At 35.8% G+C, this 22,471-nt stretch overlaps 1 protein-coding gene across 2 annotated transcripts in view; it reads right to left on the bottom strand.

The window, feature by feature from the left end:
- Positions 1–5,952: 5,952 nt before the first annotated feature.
- The window catches only part of GNRHR (gonadotropin releasing hormone receptor), a 29,357-nt gene continuing 12,838 nt past the window's right edge, over positions 5,953–22,471 (bottom strand). Inside the window, exons 2-3 of one of the 2 annotated variants that reach the window (XM_006165318.1) lie at positions 16,245–16,464; positions 5,953–6,197 (exon numbers count right to left, since the gene is read on the bottom strand). In XM_006165318.1, the coding sequence (XP_006165380.1) occupies positions 5,953–6,197; positions 16,245–16,464 (465 nt within the window). The remainder of the gene's footprint in view (positions 6,198–16,244; positions 16,465–22,471) is intronic. The other variant, XM_006165319.1, reaches the window with a different exon arrangement.

Raw genomic sequence — 22,471 nt, 5'->3', positions numbered from 1 at the left:
AAGAAAAGAACGATACCAGTGAATGATAAATAAAGGTTGTACTCCGGGTTTATAAATTTGGGTGTCTTCACAGAGATGGGAAGAATAGATGAGAAAATTATTTTAGAGCAGAAAGAGAGTTCATTATAGCATTCTGAAGACTTATTGAGTTAAAGATACCTAATGGCTATATATATGCAGAAATCAAGTAAGAATTTGGACCTATGAATCCATAGAACATGAGAGATGTCTGACCTAAATATGTAAATTTAATTGTATATATGTTTGCATGTGTACACACAGAGAGGACTGGGTGATATCCCTAGGGAGAGGATAGACAGATAAACCAAGAATTCCTACATATGTGCCCATGGAAATCTTAGGTAGAAAAGGAGGAGCAGAAAACAAGACTGAGAAAGAACTTCTAGTGAGACAGTAGGCAAACCAGGATGAGATGTTTTCATGAAGCTAAGAAGAGGGTCTCAGGTAGGCTGTGAATTGCTATAGGATTTCATTACTGTCCAGTTCTACCCAAGTATCAATGCTAGGCTTTCTCTTCCACAGCACCACCAAGCCTCAGGATATGAAAAAATACCACTTCCCCACTTTTTCAGGAAATTAAACACATGTAGACTGATGAAAAGAGAGACTTCCACACAGTATCATTCCAGGTGGTGGGGGTGGGTAGGGCTATATACTATTTGAGGACAATGATATAATGTTAGAGATTTTGATATACAGGCTGGCATATAGTTTGTAGCAGAGATGCCTGCTCCCAATGAGCCTGTCCTTGATAGTTAAAGTTGTTTAAGAGCCTACTTACTTCAATTCTAAGGGTGATGGAGAGAAGATATTAAAAATGACTTTTCTAAAAAGCTAGAAAATCTTTGAGATAGTAAAATTGGCACAGGAAATAAAATTTGAACTGTTTTACCAGAACTGGTGTATCAACTGTGTAAGTAATCTTAGAAATAATGCACAGATTTAGTTCCTGTAAGAGGGATTTATGGGCTGGCCCTTTGGCCTAGTGGTTAAGGTAGCTGGATCTCTCATGACTAACCCAGTGGCTTCAATACTAGACCTAGCAGCTTGAAAAACACACAGGATAGGGCTGGCAGGTGGCGTAGTGGTTAAAAGCTCTGGACTCTCACATGGCAGACCACACTTTAAGACCTGGACCTGGCAGCTTGCTTTCTCACTTTCTCTCGCTCACTCTCTCTTTCTTACTCTGCCCCTATCTGGTCAAATTAAAATAAACAAATAAATAAATAAAGTTAAATGAAGTAATTCTTAAAAAAAAAAAAAAAGAAAAATACACAGGACATGTGTACATGCATGCTCAAAATCCCAATAGAGTAGAGAAATAGAGGAGAAGGGATTACAATGTGAGCATGCCCCTTTGGCAGGTGCTATTTTTCTTTCCCTTTTCTGTCTCTCTTTGTCTCTAGAGAGCACATATGCTTTCTGGCAAATTTAAATAAGTAAGTAAGTAAGTAAGTAAGTAAATAAATAAATAAATAAATAAATAAATAGATAAGGGATTCATGTCTTCTGGAGCCTGAAGATTTTTTAATTTGTAGAGTTTGCTATAGTTAGGTATAATAGAAGGTATTTTGTTTACATGAGAAAAGAAGCCACAACAAATTACAAAAAGAATTTAAAACCTGACAAATATCAAAAACACCATAATATCCAAAAAAAGTAACAATTCATGTCATTAACTACTTGACATATCTTTAAAGTACTTTTGCCCCACCCTAAATTATTTTGGTGGTAGAGTATTGGCTCATTGAAAAAGTCGTGACATATTTTTCCTTGCAAAAATATGTTATTACTTTTTTTATTTTTATTTTTGTTTTTTGGAGAGGTTTTCTCTATAGGGCGTGTGCGCTCGCCAGGCAGACAGAGAGACACATAAAGACAGAAAGCGAGAAATCACGCCCCAGAGGGGATAGTCACGCCGCAATCCCTTCTCCTCCATTCTCCTCTCGGGATCTTGGGCACACACGCACAAGCGCCCGGCGTGAGTTTTAAGCCACCGGGTCCGGGACACGAACCGTGGTCGACTACGTGGGAGTCCAGCGACATAGCCATTATGCTAACTGCTGGTTCCCAAAAATACGTTATTACTTTTTTGATGACCCAGTATTTGATTATATCTTTATATAACAATGCTTTATGATATTATTTTGTATTTTGATAGCTTTTAACAGGTTTCTTTTAGTTTCACAATTCTCTTTTAGTAATGATATCTTCACATGGAATTTGATACAAGCACAGGAATTCTGATAAATAGCATAGAAAAACATAGAAAATACATCATGACTTTTCTGATGATGCAAGAGTATGCTTCCAATAAAAAAGAAAAAAATGTAGGGGGCTTATAATTGTATATGCTACATGGCTGAGTATATTACTGAAAGGAGAGAACTTTCTTTTTGACTATGATTTAGTAAGGACCATAGGTTCTCCTTACAATTTTGCATACTACATGTGTTGGTTTTCTTTTTTAATTTGGCAGAGGTCATGTGTATTCTCTGGGGAGAAATAGAAAGAGAAGGAAAGTAAGAAACTGCCTCCAAGGGAAATGGTCAGACCATAATCCCTTCTCCATTTCTCCTTGTAGAGATTTTGGGCATGCACGCACATGCATATGTTTACCAAGTTGCTGGATCCAGGATTCGAGCTGTGAAGTTGGCATTGTGGGATTCAGTGGTCTTAAAAACTCCCCTCGACTTTGCCAGCCTGCCAGGATCAAGGACATGGGCATGTGCACTGCCAATGTGTACAGGTCCATCTGGGAACTGAACCCCAGTCCTCCTCTACTGCAGAGATTTCCGCTACTGCTGCACTACTGCAGTTGACCCTTGACTTGATTTTTAAACTTAATAATCATAAAAATGATAAACAAGATTAAATTGTACTACCTTATTCTTTTATCTTGTTTCTTCATATGGATACAATTTATAGTAATCAGAAAAGTTCAAGGCATTAGTTCAACATTTGAAATTAGCACACAAGTAAAAGAGATGGAATTCTAAAAATATTTTCACTGCCTAATAATAGTTTCTCTTTATGTCTATCACATAAATTCTAAGACAAGGTTACTCTAAGCAGATTTGTGACTCATTTATTTGATTTATGCTCCCTGGAAAATAATGTTTGTTCCACCCCATCCCCTAGAGAATTTTTTAAGCTACTGTAACTCCATTTAATAGGCTAAAGTTGAATTGATGTAATCTTTGTTCAATTCATTGTCAGTAACTTATGTCACCTTACTAAACTGAATTGCTAAAAAGAATCCAATTTTAACTATTTTTATATGCTAAATAAAAGAAGAGACAACTAAGAATCTTAATTATCTAATATATTAAATTCACTTTCCCAAACATTTCCTTTTTCACAAGGAATTCTCATCTTTTATTAAAATTGTAAGTAGAATAAATGACTGTAATATCAAATGTGAAATAGTCTCTGCTGAGTGGTGTATCTTTCATTTAAAAGCCATGTTTACCTTTTGAATTATGAATTTTTCTTTAAATCCATATCCACATTATAATTTATGGACCACAATATACATATGAAATACTTATTTTCTCAAAGTTTTAATTATATATTAAACTTAAAGGACTCGGTTTAAAAAGAATGATTACGCATATTGAGGCAATCCAGTTTAAATATTAGCATTATTATACATGTGTATAAACTAGTAAATACATTTCCATCATAATAAACTTCCTTATAAATGTACAAAAATCAAGCAAGAATTCTTAACCTTGTTTATGCCATGTGATACTTTCGCAATCTGGGATAGACTATAAAGCCCTTACAAGATAAGGTATTTAAATGCTTAAAGTAATACAAATAGTTTTAAAACAAAAAAATGTTACACTGAAATTACAATTTTGTATTTGGACCATAGGTTACAGACCCCTGCATCAAGATTTGGAATAGCCCATTAGTACATACATTAAAAAAAAAAAAAAACTGAGAAAATACCAAAATATTGGGTTGTTGGAAAAGTCATGATGAATTTTCTTATTTTTAATACAAGAATGTTTTATGATTTTTCTGGCAACCCAATAGAACAGTTTCTTGAGGACAAAAGAACAAAGCTAAGATATGTTCATTAAACACATATATAATAAAGCCCTTAGATTTTTACTGTGTACATATGTTATTTCTGCCTTTAATTCTGGAAGTAAGAATTACTGTATTTATAAGTCTAAGAATAAGTATGTGATAAAGAGACTTGGAGAATATTGATTTTGTTGTGATTTATCTATATCCCTGTGTCATCTAATAGAACTATATGACTATATGTATCGATGTGAGTATACATTTCCAACTTTGAGCATTTCAGCTCACTATACTATAAGTTTTGAGACTTGCCCAATTCAATTGTAGAGTTGGGTCATGGATTTTAACTGGTCAATTAAAAGTGCAAGTTTAATAAAGAAGATTGGAAAGAGTAGAAGAAAGGAGCTCAATGGAGACAGAATTGGAAAATAAGGTAGGGTGTAGGAAAATAAAGCCCACAATAACACTACACAAGGGAAAATGTGAGAGAAAAATAAAGGACTTACTGTTAGCAGTTTACTTTACACAATCCCACACATACTGAAATATTTGAAATTACATCTTATCTCTTGTGTGGCACTGTAGCTTAGATGAATATAATGGTGTCTTACCTATTTAAAAAATGTTAAATAACCAACTTTCTTCTAACTCCCTTATTATATTTTGTTTTGTTTTTCACTAAATGGATATTATACTCATATTATTTTTGTCCCCTTCCATTTTTAATCGAAGGGGTATATACAAGCCTGAATTAAAACAGGTGTTGCTGTGCAGATACACTTGGGAAACCATACCATTTCATGTCAATGGTTGGTGTTAAATTCACATTGACAGAGAGTTTTTCATTTGCTTCCTCTCTCAATACTCTCTGCTATCTTCTTTGACCTGTATAGACTGAAACTACAATTATCTCTCTGAAGTTCCGTTTATGTATCAAACATCTTTTGCTTGTACATTTTCTTGATTTTTATATTGATTTGTCTCAGTGCCTGTGGATTTAAAAAGTGATAGAAAGATATCTCTCATATTTTTAAAACAGAGATGGAATATTATGCATATAATATAATCAGAACAGGTCTTCTCTTGATTTTATTTCAAAAATTATTGTTATTATGGTAACTAAACACCACAAACACCACAGACCGTACAGTCTACCAGAATGTTCTAAACCCCTATCCAAACCCTAACCCCTGAAAGACCCTTTATATATAAGCATTTCACAATCTGTGCCATATAAACAGGATGGATGAAGAAGAAATAATCAATCTTGTCAGGTTGGTGTAGTGTATGGTAGGGTTGGTTACTGAGTACTTGAAACATCATAATCCTTTTGAAGCCAAAGAGAAATTGGATTTCTTTCTTTTTTTTTTTTTTCTTTCTTTCTTCTATTTATTAACCACAGTAGGGAAAACTCATCTTATGGGCAAGGTCATACTATCTGTGTTCTACATATTGTTGTAAGATTGCAGTTACTAGTAAGCTCCTTTTGGACAAAAACAATCCAAAACATGCTGAGATTAGAACTGTGTTGTGGTTTTTCAGCCTTACTTTATAGCATTATTTGCCATATGCTAGAGATGTGTAAAATATATTATTCAAGAAGAAAATGACAGGAAATCCACATAATGTGTTATAGGAGATCAGAAAGGGCAGAGATGAATTCAGAAATTTGTGGTTAAATAGAAAATATTTCAGTATTTTTCTAAAGATTTTTTCCTTATAATTGAGTTTCTAAAAATGTGCAATAGTTTCTACAATAATAAGGATGATAACTTAAGCTTAAAATCTGCTTTGTTTGTTACTTGATATGCTGCAACCTTTATGTCTATCATTCCCAGATGGAGAAATTCATTACTTTGCTCTTCTTTACTTGCTTCTTGCAAAGTGTATCAATTACAGAGAGAAATATCCATATATAAGTGGATCGAAGCATGGGTTTAAAAAAGCGAAGAGGAAAAAGAAGTGATTTACTGGCTCTGACACCCTGTCTAACATTTCAGGATCAAACCAGTACCAAATTCCTAGGACATAGTAGGGAGTCCAGCAGACAGTAAATGAAGTGGCAAATGCAACTGTCATCTTTAGGGTCTTCAGCCGCGCTCTTGGTATATTGTTCTTGGATTGATTCAGTTGTAGGTCTATTAGATAAGGAAAAGAGTAGGTGTTTAAAGACCATTTTTTTCACAAAACCAAAATGGACAAAAAGAAAGAGAGCATCACTAATTCAGCCCAATTAATATAATGGGAGATCATTTCCAGTGTTTTCAATAATGGTAATTTGTTTGAAAAGTCTGTGTTTACACCAAGTTTTCTACTGTGTCACTTAATAAACAGAAAAGATTGAAGATGGTAGTGTTCCTAAAATTAATTGTATGCCAAACTAATATGGATCTGAAATATGGGGCACTCAAACTATAAAAATACTAATATAAATTTAAGAAAATGGTAGAGAGTGAGCTGAGTTGAATTCTGACTGTGTCCAGAATTACATTCATTGAGTTATCTCTGCCACTAAGGATAATAAGAATTGTGTATGGATGAAGTTGGGCTGTCCCAAATTATTTACCTCACCTAGATGGTTCTTTTTATCATGTCTGAAATAATTTTACTTTTCATGGTAATACATCTTTCAGTATTCATAGAATGTTCTTCTGCAGAAATTTATTGGAAATTAAAGAAATTGCTGACTTTAATAGTCAAGGTATCTACCTGAAGTTTAGAACTTAGTTATTAAAGATAAAATGCTGCTATTAGGAGGGGCAGCAAGTGGTGTGGTGGTTGGGGTACTGGACTCTCACATGGCCAACCACAGTTTAAGTCCTAGACCCAGCAGCTTGTGAATCACACTAGGCATATGTGCGTACATGCCCCAAATCCTGAGAGGATAATGACCATTCTCCCAGGTGTGATCTCTTACTTTCCTTCTCTCTGTCTTTTTATGTGTCTCTCTAGCATGGCCCTGCGCCCTATGGCAAAAACCTATAAATAAACAGATCAATGGGGAAAAAATGTTGCTTTTTTGAGATGCTCAACATCTGTACTTACATTTGATAATTCAGAGCTGTTATTTTAAAATAAATACTTTTCTCTTACTATATATTTTTGAGGGAAACATAATGCTACTCAGAAATAGTCATTTTGTGACTTTTTACTTATTGATTACCAAGAATGGAAATATAGCAAAAAACATTTATATGTATGATGTTTTAATTATAAAATTAATTTTTGACTATAACTATTAGAACAAATAATTTATCGAATATAGATTGGTTATGGATTTTTAGTCAGACAAAACTAATTACAATTTACTATGTGCCTTGTCCTTTTCACACATTATTTCATTTAATCCTCAATATCTGTAAACCATAGTGGCATATGAGTAATAAAGCAATCAGCAGGAGTGAACCCATTTTAAAAAAGCATCTTGGCTAAGTACATTAGCTGAATATATATAAAAAATACTTAGACACCTACCACATGCTGTGTTTCTACCTCTTTTGAAATAGCACCACATTTGATTATTGGTTTACTGTTTGCAGTCTGATTTTTCTACTAGACTACAGGTTCCATAAAAGGAGAATAATTTTTTGACTTGTTCCTTTCACTTTGTTATTCCCATGAAGAACAGTTCATAGCACTATTGGGTATCAATAAATATTACTTGAATGAATAAAACATTAAATGAACAAACATGTAGCAATATTTAACTATTTTTCTCTGCCTCTGCTCTTTTTTGTTTTTCTGCTTCTGCACTACTCATATTTTTCCAGATTAACTGAGTTTAGGATTCATCTTATTTTCTAGTGTCCTTTTTATATATTCCTTATCTCTCTAGGATGAGATTTTGAAGCAAATTGTTTTGCAGTATACTTTTTATTGAAATTTGAAATGCAATTTTATGTTGGCAGATGGAAACTGCCCAATTAGTTATTATAGAGCATCCCCATGATTGTTTTCTTTTGAAAATATGCATTGAAAGTGATCATGCCCTAATAATTAAGATGGTTTTCCCATTCAAGTTGTACCAATATAACTTGTGCATTATGTCATGATAACTTGTGTTTTGGGTGTAATGCCAAGCTAACCATGCTTACTTTATAAACTCATAAATTTTAGCTTGTGAGACTCTACTACATTAATGAATCAAAAAAGGTACATCCACATCAGTGAAGTTTGCAATTAAATAATCAGTCATATATTCAACAGTATTTCACATATCAATACTCACATGTGTATACAGAGAGATGTGCATAGTTTATGTTGGTGGATACAGGGATTTGTTTTGTATTTAAAAATTTTTTATTTTATGAGTTCTTATGAGTTCTTTACATTCAGTCATTGTAAGGCATACAATATGGCTTTTTAAAGGGTGTGTGCAGTATGTGACAGCCAGATCAAGGATATTACTATATACATAATTTTCCAGTGAGAACTTTACATTCTTATGTCTGTTAAGTATTTGTTCCCTGATTCCTACACTTGTCCTCCCTGCTATTATATCTTTGGATCTTTCTATTTCTGCCATAGAGTGCAGATTTTGGGTGTATATTGAGGGGATATACAGTGCTTGTCTTTTATAATCTGGCTTCACTTAGCATTAAATACTCTATATTCATGTACTTTGTATCAAATGACAGGATTTCATTGTTCATTATGGCTGAATAGTATTCCACAGTGTATATGTGCCACATTTTCTCAATCTAGTAATCAGTTCTTAGCCACTTAGGCTCATTCCATGTCTTAACAATTATGGGTAATGCTGCAGTAAACATGGATTTGCAAATGTATTTCCAACTGAATGTTTTTCTATCCTTTGGGTAAATATTAATACCAAGGAGTGGGAGTACTGGGTCATGTGGTAGTTCTATTTGTCAGCTTTTGAGGAATCTCCATATTGTTTTTCACAGTGGTTGTATTAATTTACATTCCCATCAGGAGTGTAGAAGGGTTCTTTTCACCACACCCTTCCCAACACTTGTTCTTTATTTTGTTGATCATGGCCACTTTGACTGGGGTTAAGTTGTATCTTATTATGGTTTTGATTTGCATTTCCCTTATGATAAGAGTTGTTAAACATTTTTTAAAAATATTTTTTGGCTGTTTGTATGTCTTCCTTAAAAAGTTGTCTATTCAGCTCCTTTGCCCCTTTTTAATTGGATTACTTAATTTATTTATTTTGCAGGTGAGCTGCTGTGTTCCCTATGCATTCTAGATATCAGAATGCATATCTGAAGGATAGTTTTAAAATATTTTCTCCTATTCTGAGGGTCATTCTTTATCCTGATTGCTGTTTCCTTCACTGTGCAGAAGCATTTTAGCTTGATGTAAAACCACTCATCTATTTTTGGATTATTACCTGGGCTTTATGGGTCTTATTTGAGAAATCTTTACCTACTCTAATGTCTTCAATTGTTTCTTCTGTGTTTTTCACCTGTAGTTTTATAGTTTGAGGCTTTGCATTTAGATATTTGATCCATTTTGAATTTATTTTTGTTAATGGTGAGAGTTAGAGGTCCAGCTTGATTTTTCTGTAGGTAGATAGCCAGTTTTAGTATCATTTCCTGAAAAGACTCTTCTCTCCGTTGCATTGTCTTGTAACATATGTCAAAGACCAGTTGGCTCTAAATTTCAGGGCTTATTTCTGGATTCTCTATTCTGCTCCATCAGTCTTTGTGTCCGTTTTTGTGACAAAACTATTCTGTTTTTTTTTTTTTTCTTTTGCTATAGGGCGCATGCACTCGCCAGACAGACAGAGAGAGACAGAGAGATAAAAAGCAGGAAATCATCCCCCGGGGGGATGGCCACGCTGCAATCCTTTCTCCTCCATTCTCCTCTCAGGATCTTGGGCACGCACGCACACGCACCCGGCGTGAGTTTAAGCCACCAAGTCTGGGACTCGAACCGCGGTCGACTACGTGGGAGTCCAGCGACATAGCCATTACGCTAACTGCTGGTCCCAAAACCATTCTGTTTTGATGATCACAGCTTTAGTATATTTTGAGATCAATCAGTGAGATAGATGCCTCCTACTCTATTCTTTTTTACACAGTATCACTTTGATAATATGGGGCCTTTTATGATTCCAGACAAATATTATGATCTTTTTTCTATTTCTGTGAAGAATATTCTTGGTAATTTGATTGAAATTGCATTAAATTCTCAAATTAATTTGCAAAGAATTGACATTTTGATTATATTGATTCTTTGGTTAGGTTTATTCTTAGCTATTCTTTTGTATGTGTGTGTCTATAGTAAATGGTACTGCTTTCTTCAATTCTGCCTCAGCCTATAAATTGTTGGTGTATAAAAATGTCATATATTTTTGTATATTTATTTTGTATCCTGCCACTTACTGAATTTATCAATTCTAGGAATTTCTTTTCATGGGTTCCTTTGAATTTTCTGTGTATGTAATTATGTAAGGATGATTTATCTTCTTCTTTTCCTATTCAAATGCTTTTTATTAGGTTGTCAGAAAAGTCATGACATATTTTTCTTTTTCAATGAAAAAATGAGTCATGACTTTTTTTTTTTTTGAGACGTTTTCACTATAGGACGCGTGCGCTCGCCAGACAGACAGAGAGAGACATAGAGACAGAAAGCGAGAAATCACCCCCTAGGGGGGATGGTCACACCGCAATCCCTTCTCCTCCATTCTCCTCTCGGGATCTTGGGCACGCACGCACACGCGCCCCACGTGAGTTTTTAAGCCACCGGGTCCGGGACGCGAACCGCGGTCGACTATGTGGGAGTCCAGCCACATAGCCATTACGCTAACTGCTGGTTCCCGAGTCATGACTTTTCTGACAACCCAATATTTTACTCTCTTGTCTGATTGCATTGGCTAGGACTTCCAACACTATGTTGAAAAGGAGTGAAGAAAGTAGATACCCTTTTCTTGTTATAGTTTGTAGTGAGAAAACTTCTAACTTTTCCACATTCAGTATGATGTTAGAAGTGGGTTTGTCATATATGGCTTGTATTGTGTTGAAAAATGTCCATCTATACCTATTAGGCTGAGAGACTTAATCATGAAGGAATGTTGTATTTTATAAAATGCTTTTTTGGGAACCAGCAGTTAGTGTAATGGCTATGTCACTGTATTCCCACGTAGTCGACCGCAGTTTGCGTCCCAGACCTGGTGGCTTAGAACTCACGCCGGACGCGTGTGCGTGTGCGCCCAAGATCCCGAGAGGAGAATGGAGGAGAAGGGATTGCGGTGTGACCATCCTCCCTGGGGGTGGATTTCTCACTTTCTGTCTCTATGTCTCTCTCTGTCTGTCTGGCAAGCGCACGTGCCCTATAGCGAAAACCTCTCAAAAAAAATGCTTTTTTTTGTATCAGTTCATATGATTATATGGTTTTTAGTTGGTTCTTTTGTTAATATGATGTATTACATTTATTGTTTTCTATATGTTGAATCATCCTTGCAACCCTAGGATAAAGCCTACCTGGTCATGGTGTATAATTTTTTAAATGTGCTGTTAGATTCAGTTTGTTAGTATCTTACTGAGGCTCTTCCCATCTGTATTCATCAGGGATATTGGTCTGTAGTTTTCTGTTTTGTTATGTCCTTGTCTGCATCAAAGTGATGGAGATGTCATAGAGTGATTTTGGAAAGTTTTCTTCCTCTTAAATATTTAGAAATATTAATAGTTTGTGAAGAATTGAGATAAATCTTTAAAAGTGTTGTAAAATTTAGAAGTGAAGTCATTTGAACCTGGGAGTTTCTTCACTGGTAGACTATTTCCTACTGATTCAATCTCTTGGCTTGTTATTGGTCTATTCAGGCTTTCTATTTCTCCCTCGTTCAATCTTGGTAAAAAGTAGGTGTCCAAAAATGTGTCCATCTTCTCTAAATTATCTTATTTGTTGGCATAAAGTCAATTTAATGTTCTCTCATGATTTTTTGTATTTCTGATATATTTGTTGTAATATTATCTGTATTATTATTAATTTTATTTAGCTGGTTTCTTTCTCTGTTTTTCTTCATTAGTCTAGCTAAGGGTTTATCAATTTTGCTTATCCTTTCAAAAAGTCATCTTTTTGTTTTGTTGAGTTTTGTGTAGTTCTTTTATTCTCTATTTCATTTATTTCAGCTCTAGTCTTCATTATTTCTTTTATTCCATTGTTGATGCTTGTCCAATTCCTTGACGTATGTTGTTAGTTTATTAATTGCTATAAACTTCTTTCTTATGGTTGCTTTCATTGTGTCCCAAAGATTACAGAGAGTTGATTCATTATTGCTGGTTCCAATAAATCTTATGTTTTCAGTCTTAATTTCTCCAATAGTTTTGAAGTTGTTCAGGAGCAGGTTGTTTAGTTTCCACATTTTTGTGTATTTTTGAAGGCTTTCTGTCATTAATTTCCAGCTTAATTCCATTGTGGTTGGAGAAGGTGCTAGATGTAATTTCTATTCTTTAAACTTTTTAGAGGGTTTTGTTTGTGTGCTTCATTTAGTGGTCAACCTTCAAAATGTTCCATGTGGGGATTGGAAAAATACGTATTTGAAGCGTGGTTGTTGGGTGAAATGTTCTATAAATGTCTGTGAGGTCCATTTGGTTTATGGTATCAATTAGATCCTGTCTCTTTGTTTATTTTTTGCCTAGATGACCTGTCCAGTGGTGACAGTTGGGTGTTGAGATCTCCAAAAATTATTGTGTTGCATTCTATTTCTCCCTTTAGATCTAGCAGTCTTTCTCTTACATGTTTGAATGCCCTGATATTGGGTATGTAAATATTTATAATTGTTACAACTTCTTAGTAAATTGCTTCCTTTAGTATTATGTCATTATCTCCCTTATCTTTCTGTCTTTTTACTTTTAGAGAGGTTTTTGCTATAGGGGGCATGCGTGAGCTGGAGAGACAGACCCAGAGACAGAAAGTGAAAAATCACTCCCTAGGGAGGATGGCAGTCTGCAGTCCCTTCTTCATTCTCCTCTGTGCATTTTGGCATACATGTATTTGCATTGGGCATGAATTTCAACCTCCTGGTCCAGGGCTTGAAGTGTGGTCATCTATGTGGGGGTCCAGTGATGTAACCATTATGCTGTCTACTGGTCCCTTCTTTATCTCTTTTTTTTTTTTTTTTACCATTTTTATCTTGAAGTCTATTTTGTCTCATATTAGTAATATTACTCTGGCCCCTTTTTTGCTTTCAGCCCTTCATTTCAGTCTGTGTATATCTTTGTCAATGAGGTGTGTTTCTTGTAAGCAACATATAAAAGGTTTCTGTTTTTATTATCCATTCAGCAAGTCTGTGTCTTTTAATTGAGGAATTTAGTTCATTAACATTAAACATTGTTATAGATATGTGCAGACTTATTACTTCATTTTGTTAGTCCTTTTTTGTTGTTGTTGTTAGTTGTAGTCTCATATTTCTATTTATCTCACTTTTGTTTTCCTGATGTAATGTTCCCTTAAGTATTTCCTGAAGAACTGGTCTAGTGTTCTTTCAGCTTTTGTTTATCTGGGAATGATTTTGTTTCTGGTTTTTAACTTGAAAGATAGTCTTGCCAGGCATAGTATTCCTGTCTAAAATTTTTTCTTTCAGAGTTTTAAATACACCTTTCCATTCTTTCTTTGCCTACATTGTTTCAGTTGAGAGGTCTAATGCTAGTCTAATGAGATAGCCTTTGTCAGTAACTTGGAATTTCTGGTTTGCCATTTTTAGAATCTTGTCCTAGGCATTTACCAATTTGGCAATGATGTACCTTGGAGATTATGTTATGTTGAATCTATTTGGTATTCTTTGTATTTCCTGGATCTGGATGTCTGTATGTTTGTCAAAATTTTGAAAGTTTTTTTTTTTTTTTTGGGGGGGTTTTTCATTTTTGTGCTCGCCAGACAGACAGAGAGAGACATAGAGACAGAAAGCGAGAAATCACCCCCCGGGGGGGTCGTCACGCCGCAATCCCTTTTCCTCCATTCGCCTCGCGGGATCTTGGGCACGCACGCACATGCGCCCCGTGTGAGTTTTAAGCCACCGGATCCGGGACACGAACCGCGGTCGACTACGTGGGAGTCCAGCGACATAGTCATTATGCTAACTGCTGGTTCCCAAAATTTTAAAAGTTTTGAGATAATATTTCATAAAAGAGAGTTTGTATGTTTTTACTCATCTCTTCATTTTCTGGAATAGCCATCATATGGATATTTGGTGGTAAATGGTATCTAGAATTTCCCATATGTGGTCTTCATTTTTTTCCCTTGCTTTCTTTTTAAAATTTTTTTTTATTTTTAGGTTTTTCCATAGGGTGCATGTGCTCACCAGAGAGAGACAGAGAGAGGGAAAGTGAGAAATCACCCAAGAGGGAAGAGTGGCTATGCCACAATCCCTTCTCCTCCATTCTCCTCTGGGGATTTTGGATATACAGGTACATGTCCTCTGGGTAATTTTCAAGTCTCTGGGTCTGAAACTTGAACCATGGTCAGACATGTGGCAGTCTGTTGTCTTAATCACCATACCATCTGCTATCCTTTAGTTGTCCTCAATTTTTTTTCTTTTAGGTTTTTGCCATAAGGCATAGTAAGTGTGCTCATTGGAGAGAGGCAGACAGAAAGTGAGGAATCACCCCCTGGGAGGATGGCCATGCCACAATCTCTCCTCTTTCCTCCTCCTCTCAGGATTTTGGGCATGCACACACATATGCCTGGTGTGATTTTCAACTTCCTGGATCCTGGACTAGAACCATGGTTAGCCATGTGTGCCTTTCCCAGCATGCCAACTGCTGGCCCTGACTTGTCCTCATTTTAATGATTATTTTTCCATTCTTTTTGGTGACTTGGACTCAATTGAAATTTCATCTTCAAGGTCAAAAATTCTTTCTCCTGCATGGTCTCATCTGCTGTTAATACTTTCAAGGGAGGTTTTGATTTTCTGTATTGTGCTCTTTATTTTCAGAAGTTCTGGTTTTTTAGGGTAGCTTTCTGTTTATGGAATTCCTCCTTCAAGTTGTGGAATAATTTTCTCATCTCCTGGAATGGCTTGTCTACTTTCTCTTTTATCTCACTGATTTTCATTACAATGAATATTTTGAATTCTTTTTATGATATTTCTGTGATTTCCTGTGTTTTATCCATTGTCGGTGAATAGTTATTATGTTCCTTTTGGGGGGAGATATTTTCTGGTTTTCTCTTATTTCTTGTGATTGTGCTTTGATTTTTAGGTGTATACTAAAATACTTCTTTCTAACTTTTTGGAGAAGATTTCTGAAGCTGTACGCTTGTGCACTTCTTTATGGTATGTGTTAGCTCTTTGCTAGCTTGGCTAGTCTTCCATGGGTTGAGGCACTGGAGTCTCCCTGGTGTGAGTTTTAGGACTCAGATTTTCCAAGGAAATTTCTCTCCTTTTCCTTTAGATGGGAGTTGGGAGAAATCCTTTAGAGCCTCTCTGGCTTCATGCAGTTGGTATTTCTCTATTTTTGCAATCATAACCCATGCAAATCAGAGGTTCCTGCCTCCTGATGGTCTCTTCTGACTTCTTTCTTTGTGGGCGCTGCTTGCAGGTTGTGGACACAACCCAGGTACTTGTGGGTTACAGGGGCAGTGGTGGTTTGCTTTTCCCTTTTTTGATCTTTCTCTCAATCACTGACTGTATTCTCCTGATTTAGCCCAACATCTCCAGTACTGATATGGCTAGGGGCTGAACTGAAGAGGCAGAACAAAAGGTACTAGCATGTAGTGTAGTGCATGCTGCATAGCAAATTGTGCATGGGCCAGAGAGTGACCCTTCTTCCCTCTGGCAAGGCGGGCAAGGCAAGCAGTGAGCTCCATGCAGATGGATTGCAGCTGCTTTCTTCCTCTCTCTGGTGGAGTAGGTTAATATAGGGGATTTGAATTAGAAACAAAATAGTTCAACTTCAACAGGTCTGTAAACTGGAATTTAACAGGTTGCATTTTAGATATCAGGTGTTCTGTATATTGTTTTATAGCCTAGCAAGAACAATTTGCCAGTGCTTATCCTAGATTTTAATGTGGTAAATTTTTCTCATTTTTATTCTATACTGTAAACCTAGAATATCAGGAGGTATTGAATTACTTTATGGGTGATAAAAGTATTATTTCCTAGGGTTATTGTGAATATTAAATGAGATAATACATTCTTAAAACAGTATCTTCCACATAATAAGAAACACTTAAAAACTGTTCGCCCACAAATAACACTAGCTCTAGGGAATACATACTGTTGGGATCCTGATGAAGTACTCGTGTCAGAGTGAAGATGATTTTTGCATTGCAGATTAGTGTGATGAGAAGAGGGATGATGAAGAGGCAGCTGAAGGTGAAAAAGTTATAAAAGGCTTGATGCCACCATTGTGGAAAACTGCAGTGAGTTACACATTGAGAGAAAACTTCTGTTTGTCCAGAGCTGTCTGCTAGATGGATCATCCTGAAGATGTATAACTGTATGAGAAAAAAAAGTTACTTTTTTTTTAAATAGTACTTGAAAATTTTCTCCCTGTATTCTGCTAGCCTTCTAACATATTATTGTCTAAAGCAATTTCTAAGCTCCTTGTCATTATCCTTTTGGCATTTCTACAAAAAAATTATAAGTAGATATTTACTTAAAATATGTTTGAGTAAATAAGAATAGATTTTTAGGATTTGGGGTTTTTTTTTTAATTATTTGAACTATGTAGAACAATCATCATTCAAGGATTTAAACTTTGTCTATACTTTCAATTTCAGGTAAAATTATGCCGAGTGAACTTTTTGCAAGTTATTTTCTTTATAGTTATATCCATAGTACCTGAAACTGTGTTAGACACTTAGAATGGACCACAGAAAACATGTATTTAAATTTTATTTTAGAGACAGAAAACCACACTAAAATGATATTATTTTTAAAAATAAAGGACATGAATTACACAAAGGAATGCAGTTCACAAAAAGATGTAAAATCTGTCTTTAAACATGGACCATTTGTGATAAGAAAAATGCCAATTAAAGCTATATTGAAATGCTATTTTAAATTATGAAGATCAGTAAAACTTAAAAAGTACAATACCACACTCTATTGACAAGACTGTTGAGAAACTAGCACTCATACATTGATAGTGCAAGGCAGATTGTTATAACTATTTTGGGAAAGGAATTGGGTAATAGTTTGCATGACTGCACGTGTGTTTACCTGTAATCCAGACATCCCATATTCAGGAGTTTATCCTTAAGATATATCCATTCTCCATTATATAAAAATACGTATGTACAAAGTATCATTGATATATCATTTGTAATTGGAAAATGTTGAAATATCAATTCCTAAGTCAGCTAAATAAACTATGAGCACATTAGCAATTAGCACATCTAATATCCTCATGTTCAAATCCTGGTTTCTAAATACTGTTATGTACTAAAGGAACAGAGCACATTGGTGAAGTGAGTGATTCTAAGGATGGGGAAGGCAAAGTGCAATGTGCTTGACCAGCTTGTGCCAAAACATCAGGAAGTGCTCAAAGAATGACAGAACATGTCAAAAGGCCCCAAGAACCATCTCAAAGAGCTCTTATTGGATAAATCTGCAAATTTAAGCTTCAAAAATACAAAAAATTGATAAAAAAGAATGATAAACTACTGAATAAAATAAGAATCCATAAGTCCATGCTAATATAAATGACAAAATAACAACAAATCAATGGAGAGAGGAAAAAATCTCTCTTACCATAAATAGCAGTAAATGTGAAAGGAATAATAAAATTTGGTGTTCACTAAGTGATTCAGGCAAAAGTCATCAATAGATGATAAAAATAATAGATGATACTTACAAAATTTCAAAGTACTTACTGGCAGGATAGTTATTTATTATAAAGAGTAAAATGGTAACTTTACAGAAGAGAAATAGGCAAATATTAAATTAACATTGCCAACAATGGGACCAATTGACATCATACTCTTTCTTATATAATGCTTTGAGAAGAACTCAGCTTCACTTTTTTGGTAGTTCTGCTTAAGGTGTATAACCTGATCTAACCATGAGAAAACAGATAAACCCAAATTGAGGGACATTCTAAAATGTGATTAGACTGTATTCTTCAAAAAATGTTAATGTCGGGACCAGCAGTTAGTGTAATGGCTATGTCGCTGGACTCCCATGTAGGCGACCGCGGTTTGCGCCCCGGATCCGGTGGCTTAAAACGCACGCCAGACCCATGTGCGTATGTGCCCAAGATCCCGAGAGGAGAACGGAGGAGAAGGGATTGCGGCATGGCCATCCCCCCCGGGTGGTGATTTCTCGCTTTCTGTCTCTCTGTCTCTCTCTGTCTGTCTGGCAAGCGCACGCACCCTATAGCAAAAACCTCTCAAAAAAAAAATGTTAATGTCATGAAACACAAAGGAAGACTGAGGAATGATTCCAGCTAAAAGAATAAAAACACATGCAACTGAATCTACCAAAATAATCTTGCATTTTCTTGTTAGAAGGGCAAAAATTGAGTACATAATCTCATTAATACTGAGAGCAAATAGGGATTGCAGTTAGTATGTGTTGGCAACGACCCCACCCCTGCCTTGGAGTTGGCAGAGAGAATAAGCATTAGGGGAATGTTTAAAAGAGTTGTTTGGCTAAGAGGTCTTTATTTCACTTATGTCCTTTTCCAAGTGCTTGACAAGACTACAAAGTCTCCATCCATAAAGGAAAGTTAACAATAGGTTTGGCCCCATGGCCTGATGTTTTAGGGAGTTGGACCTCACATGGCTGACCACAGTTCAAATCTTGTCCCCTGTGCTTGAAGAACATGCCCGGCACATGTCTATGCATGCCCTAAATCCCTACAGAATGTGAAATGGAGAAGAGATTGCAGTATGACCATGCCCCTTTGGGGGATGCTTTCTCCCTCTCCCTCTCCCCCTCCTTCCTCTCTTGCTACACATGCCATCTGGCATAAATAAATAAAAAATAAATAAGAAAAAGAAAGGAAGCTCATAATGTAAATAAAAGAAAACAAAGGCCCGTATGTGTGTGCATGCACGTGTGTGTGTGTTTAAATTTGTACAGAGTATATACACTCATTGGAGACAGGAGAGAGGGAAAATGATAAAGCACCCTCCCAAATACATCACCCCCACCAAGGGGAATGGCCACACCACAATCCCTTCTCTTCCATTCGCTGCTTGCCGTAGGGCGCATGAGCTCGCCAGACAGAGAGAGATAGACAGAAAGCGAGAAATCACCCCCTGGGGGATGGCCATGCCACAGCCCCTTCTCCTCCATTCTCCTCTCGGGATCTTGGGCATGCACGCACACCGCCCGGCGTGAGTTTTAAGCCACTGGGTCCGGGATGCAAACTGCGGTCGACTACATGGGAGTTCAGCGACATAGTCATCACTGCTGGTCCCTGTTCCATTCGCTTCTTCAGATTTTGGGCACACTCACCACATGTGCCTGGTGTGTTTTTCAAGTTGCCATTTCCAGGGCTTGAACCCCTGTAGGGCACATGTGTATGTGTATGACCTAAATCCTGAAAAGATGAAAAAATGGAGCAGAAGAAATTGCAGCATGACTATACCTCATCAGAGGGATGCTTTCTCTCTCTCTCTCTCTCTCTCTCTCTCTTGCAAGTGCACATGACCCTTGCAGATAAAGAAATGTGTACATGAGAAGAATAAAGCAAATAAGCAAATATAGTAAAATGTTAATATTTGGACAAATCTGGGTGAAAGGTATCCAAAAAAACCTTTGTATGATTCTTGCAACACTCCTGAGTGTAAAATTATGTGGGGGAAGGACTTTTAAAACTACAAATTGAGGGACTGGCGGGTGGCATGGTGGTTGAGGGTGCTGGACTCCCATATGGCCAACTGTGGTTCTAGGCCCAGACTTGGCAACTTGCTTTCTCACTTTCTTTCTCTCTCTCCTACTCTGGTCAAATTAAAAAAAAAAAAAAAAAAGATAAAAAATACAAATTGGATCAACTTAAATAAATGTTGCAAGTAGTTTTCTAAAATAAAAATAAATACTAGCCGACATTTCTCCATATTTTCCCCATTCATCAAGCACACTTCTTATCTAGTTATTTCCAAGCCTTTCTACTGAGATTAGTTTACTGTGAAATGTTAAAATGGCAAGATAAGAGAGTTCAATTATTTTTTATAACCTATTACAAATAAATTCAAACAAAAATGTTACAGGATTTTTTATGCTAAGAAAATTAGGGATAATAATTATAGTTTTGTTTTTGAGTTTTTGACTGAGTTAATTTTATTGAATAGATCCAGAGGCTCTTTCCTTTCTGGGTTGATGGGTATGGGAGTGGAATATGTCACTCTCATAAAAAAAATAAATAAATAAAAATAATTTCCATAAATATTTCATTTCTTTGTTTTTAGAGTAGAAAAAACATTCCTATGCCTTATATTGTAATTAAAAGTTGATTCTTGTTTTCAGATAATTTTCAAGAGAAAAATAATTTTTAAATTAATCCACTAGATGGCATCTAATGATCATATTATTAATATTTAGTCAAGAAACCTAAGTATGTTCAGCTAATTTTATCAACTTTTTCAACACATTCCAAAGTGACCCTTTCCATTTTTCATACTTCTTTGCTACCTGACCTTATTTAAAGTTTAATTTTGAATTAGACCCCACAGATGTAAGTTGAAGACTGAAGAGTTACTTTGCCTAGAATTTGAGAGTCTTCTATTTCTTTAAATCTCTTTCCTCCACACCTCCCTAGTTGTACTTGGAGCCAGATGACTTGAGTTTGACTTTGTGCTCTGCCCTTGGGCCACATTTTCACTTAATATTTCATGTTTGTTTTGTTTTAATTTGCTATAGGGTGTGTGCCCTCACTTGAGAATGACAGACAGAGTGACAAAGTGAGAAAGCATACCCCACCACCCTTCTCCCTGCCACCACATTCCTTTCTCCTCCACTCTCCTTTTGGGATTTTGGGCACACATGTACATGTGCCTAGAGTGTTCCTTAAGCAAAAGGTCTGGGACTCAAACCTTGCAGTTGGCCATGTGGGATCCAGTTGCCTTCACTACTATGCCAACTGGGTTGGCCCAATATTTCAAGTTCTAAAGCTGAAATGACAAAATTCTCAATAGCAGTGATTTTGAAACATAGTATTATGATTTGAATGATTGATATCTTTATTTAACCAATGTTTATTAATATTTTTAAGCAATTTCTTGGGAAAAATAACTATATCAGATGCCCTCTGTCATAAAAGATGAACAAGGCATATCCTTCTATCAGGTAGTTTTATATTTAGTAGTGGAGATTGTAGTGTCAGCTTTAATATGCGATAGACTGGTAAGTTTTAGAGGAGAAGTATAGTAAAGTGTTTGGAAATTTCAAAATCCTGGGTCTGGCAAATGGCATGGTAGTTAGGGAGGCTGGACTCCCACATGGCTGACTGTGGTTTAATCCTGGACCTGGTGGCTTGCCTTCTTACTTTTTCTCTGTCTCTGTCTCTCTACCCTTCTGTCCATCTCTAGTCAAATTAAAATAAGTAGGTGAAAAAATAAAGTTAAATAAAATAATTCTAAAAAAAAAAAGAAATTCAGATTCTTATTCAGTCCAAAATTAATTTGTTTATTTTGATTACTTGATTCAGTTTATTTTGTGCTTCAAGGCCATATTCATTTGAATGATTATTATAAGGATCCACTTTACTTTCAGTGATTCCATTGTCCTCAGATTACATTTTTTACATTTTTGTTTATTTCTCCTCTCTTATCTTTGGCTCCAGTTTATTTTTTATCAGTATGTGCTATTCTTTGCCGTAAACAACAGCTTTCTGTTTTCCTTCTTCGTAGTCAACTACAATTGCTCATAGCTTAGAATAGTATCTTTAACCCTCACCTTACCCGACACTACTTACACCTTTACTTGACCTTTTCCTGAGGTAATTATCTTGAGATAATGTGCTTTAGTTTTCTTATTTATAAAAGGACAACAATTATAATGTAATCCCACTTTTGAGTATTTACCCAAAGGACAGGAAATCGCCCTGTTCGAGAGACATGTACACATCCATGTTTATCACGACATTATTCACAGTAGCTAAGAGATGGCATCAACTAAAGTGCCCAACAGCTGATGACTGAATTAAGACAATGTGGCAAATATACACAATGGGATACTACGCAGCCATAAAGAACAGTGAAATCCTATCATTTGACACAAAATGGATGAATTTAAAAGATTTAAGGCTAAGTGAAATAAGCCAGAATATGAAAGACAAATACTGTATGTGCCCACTTAACATATACCAAATATCTGAACTCTGTGGCAGAAGTTGAGATCTGAAGACATAGAATTAGAGTGGGCAAATGTAGATACCAATGACTGTATGGGAATAGAGTGGTGACAGGGGCTTGGGGAAAAATGTTTAACTGCCACAAGAAAGCATGTAAACAAGGCAAATAGGTTATGAACCAGTAAACCACATCAGTTAAAAAA

Source organism: Tupaia chinensis, unplaced genomic scaffold (assembly GCF_000334495.1).
Source record: "Tupaia chinensis unplaced genomic scaffold, TupChi_1.0 Scaffold143894_1, whole genome shotgun sequence".
NCBI lineage: Eukaryota > Metazoa > Chordata > Mammalia > Scandentia > Tupaiidae > Tupaia > Tupaia belangeri.
Note: the sequence above shows the minus strand (reverse complement) of the source record. Positions and strands in the feature narration are given on the sequence as shown.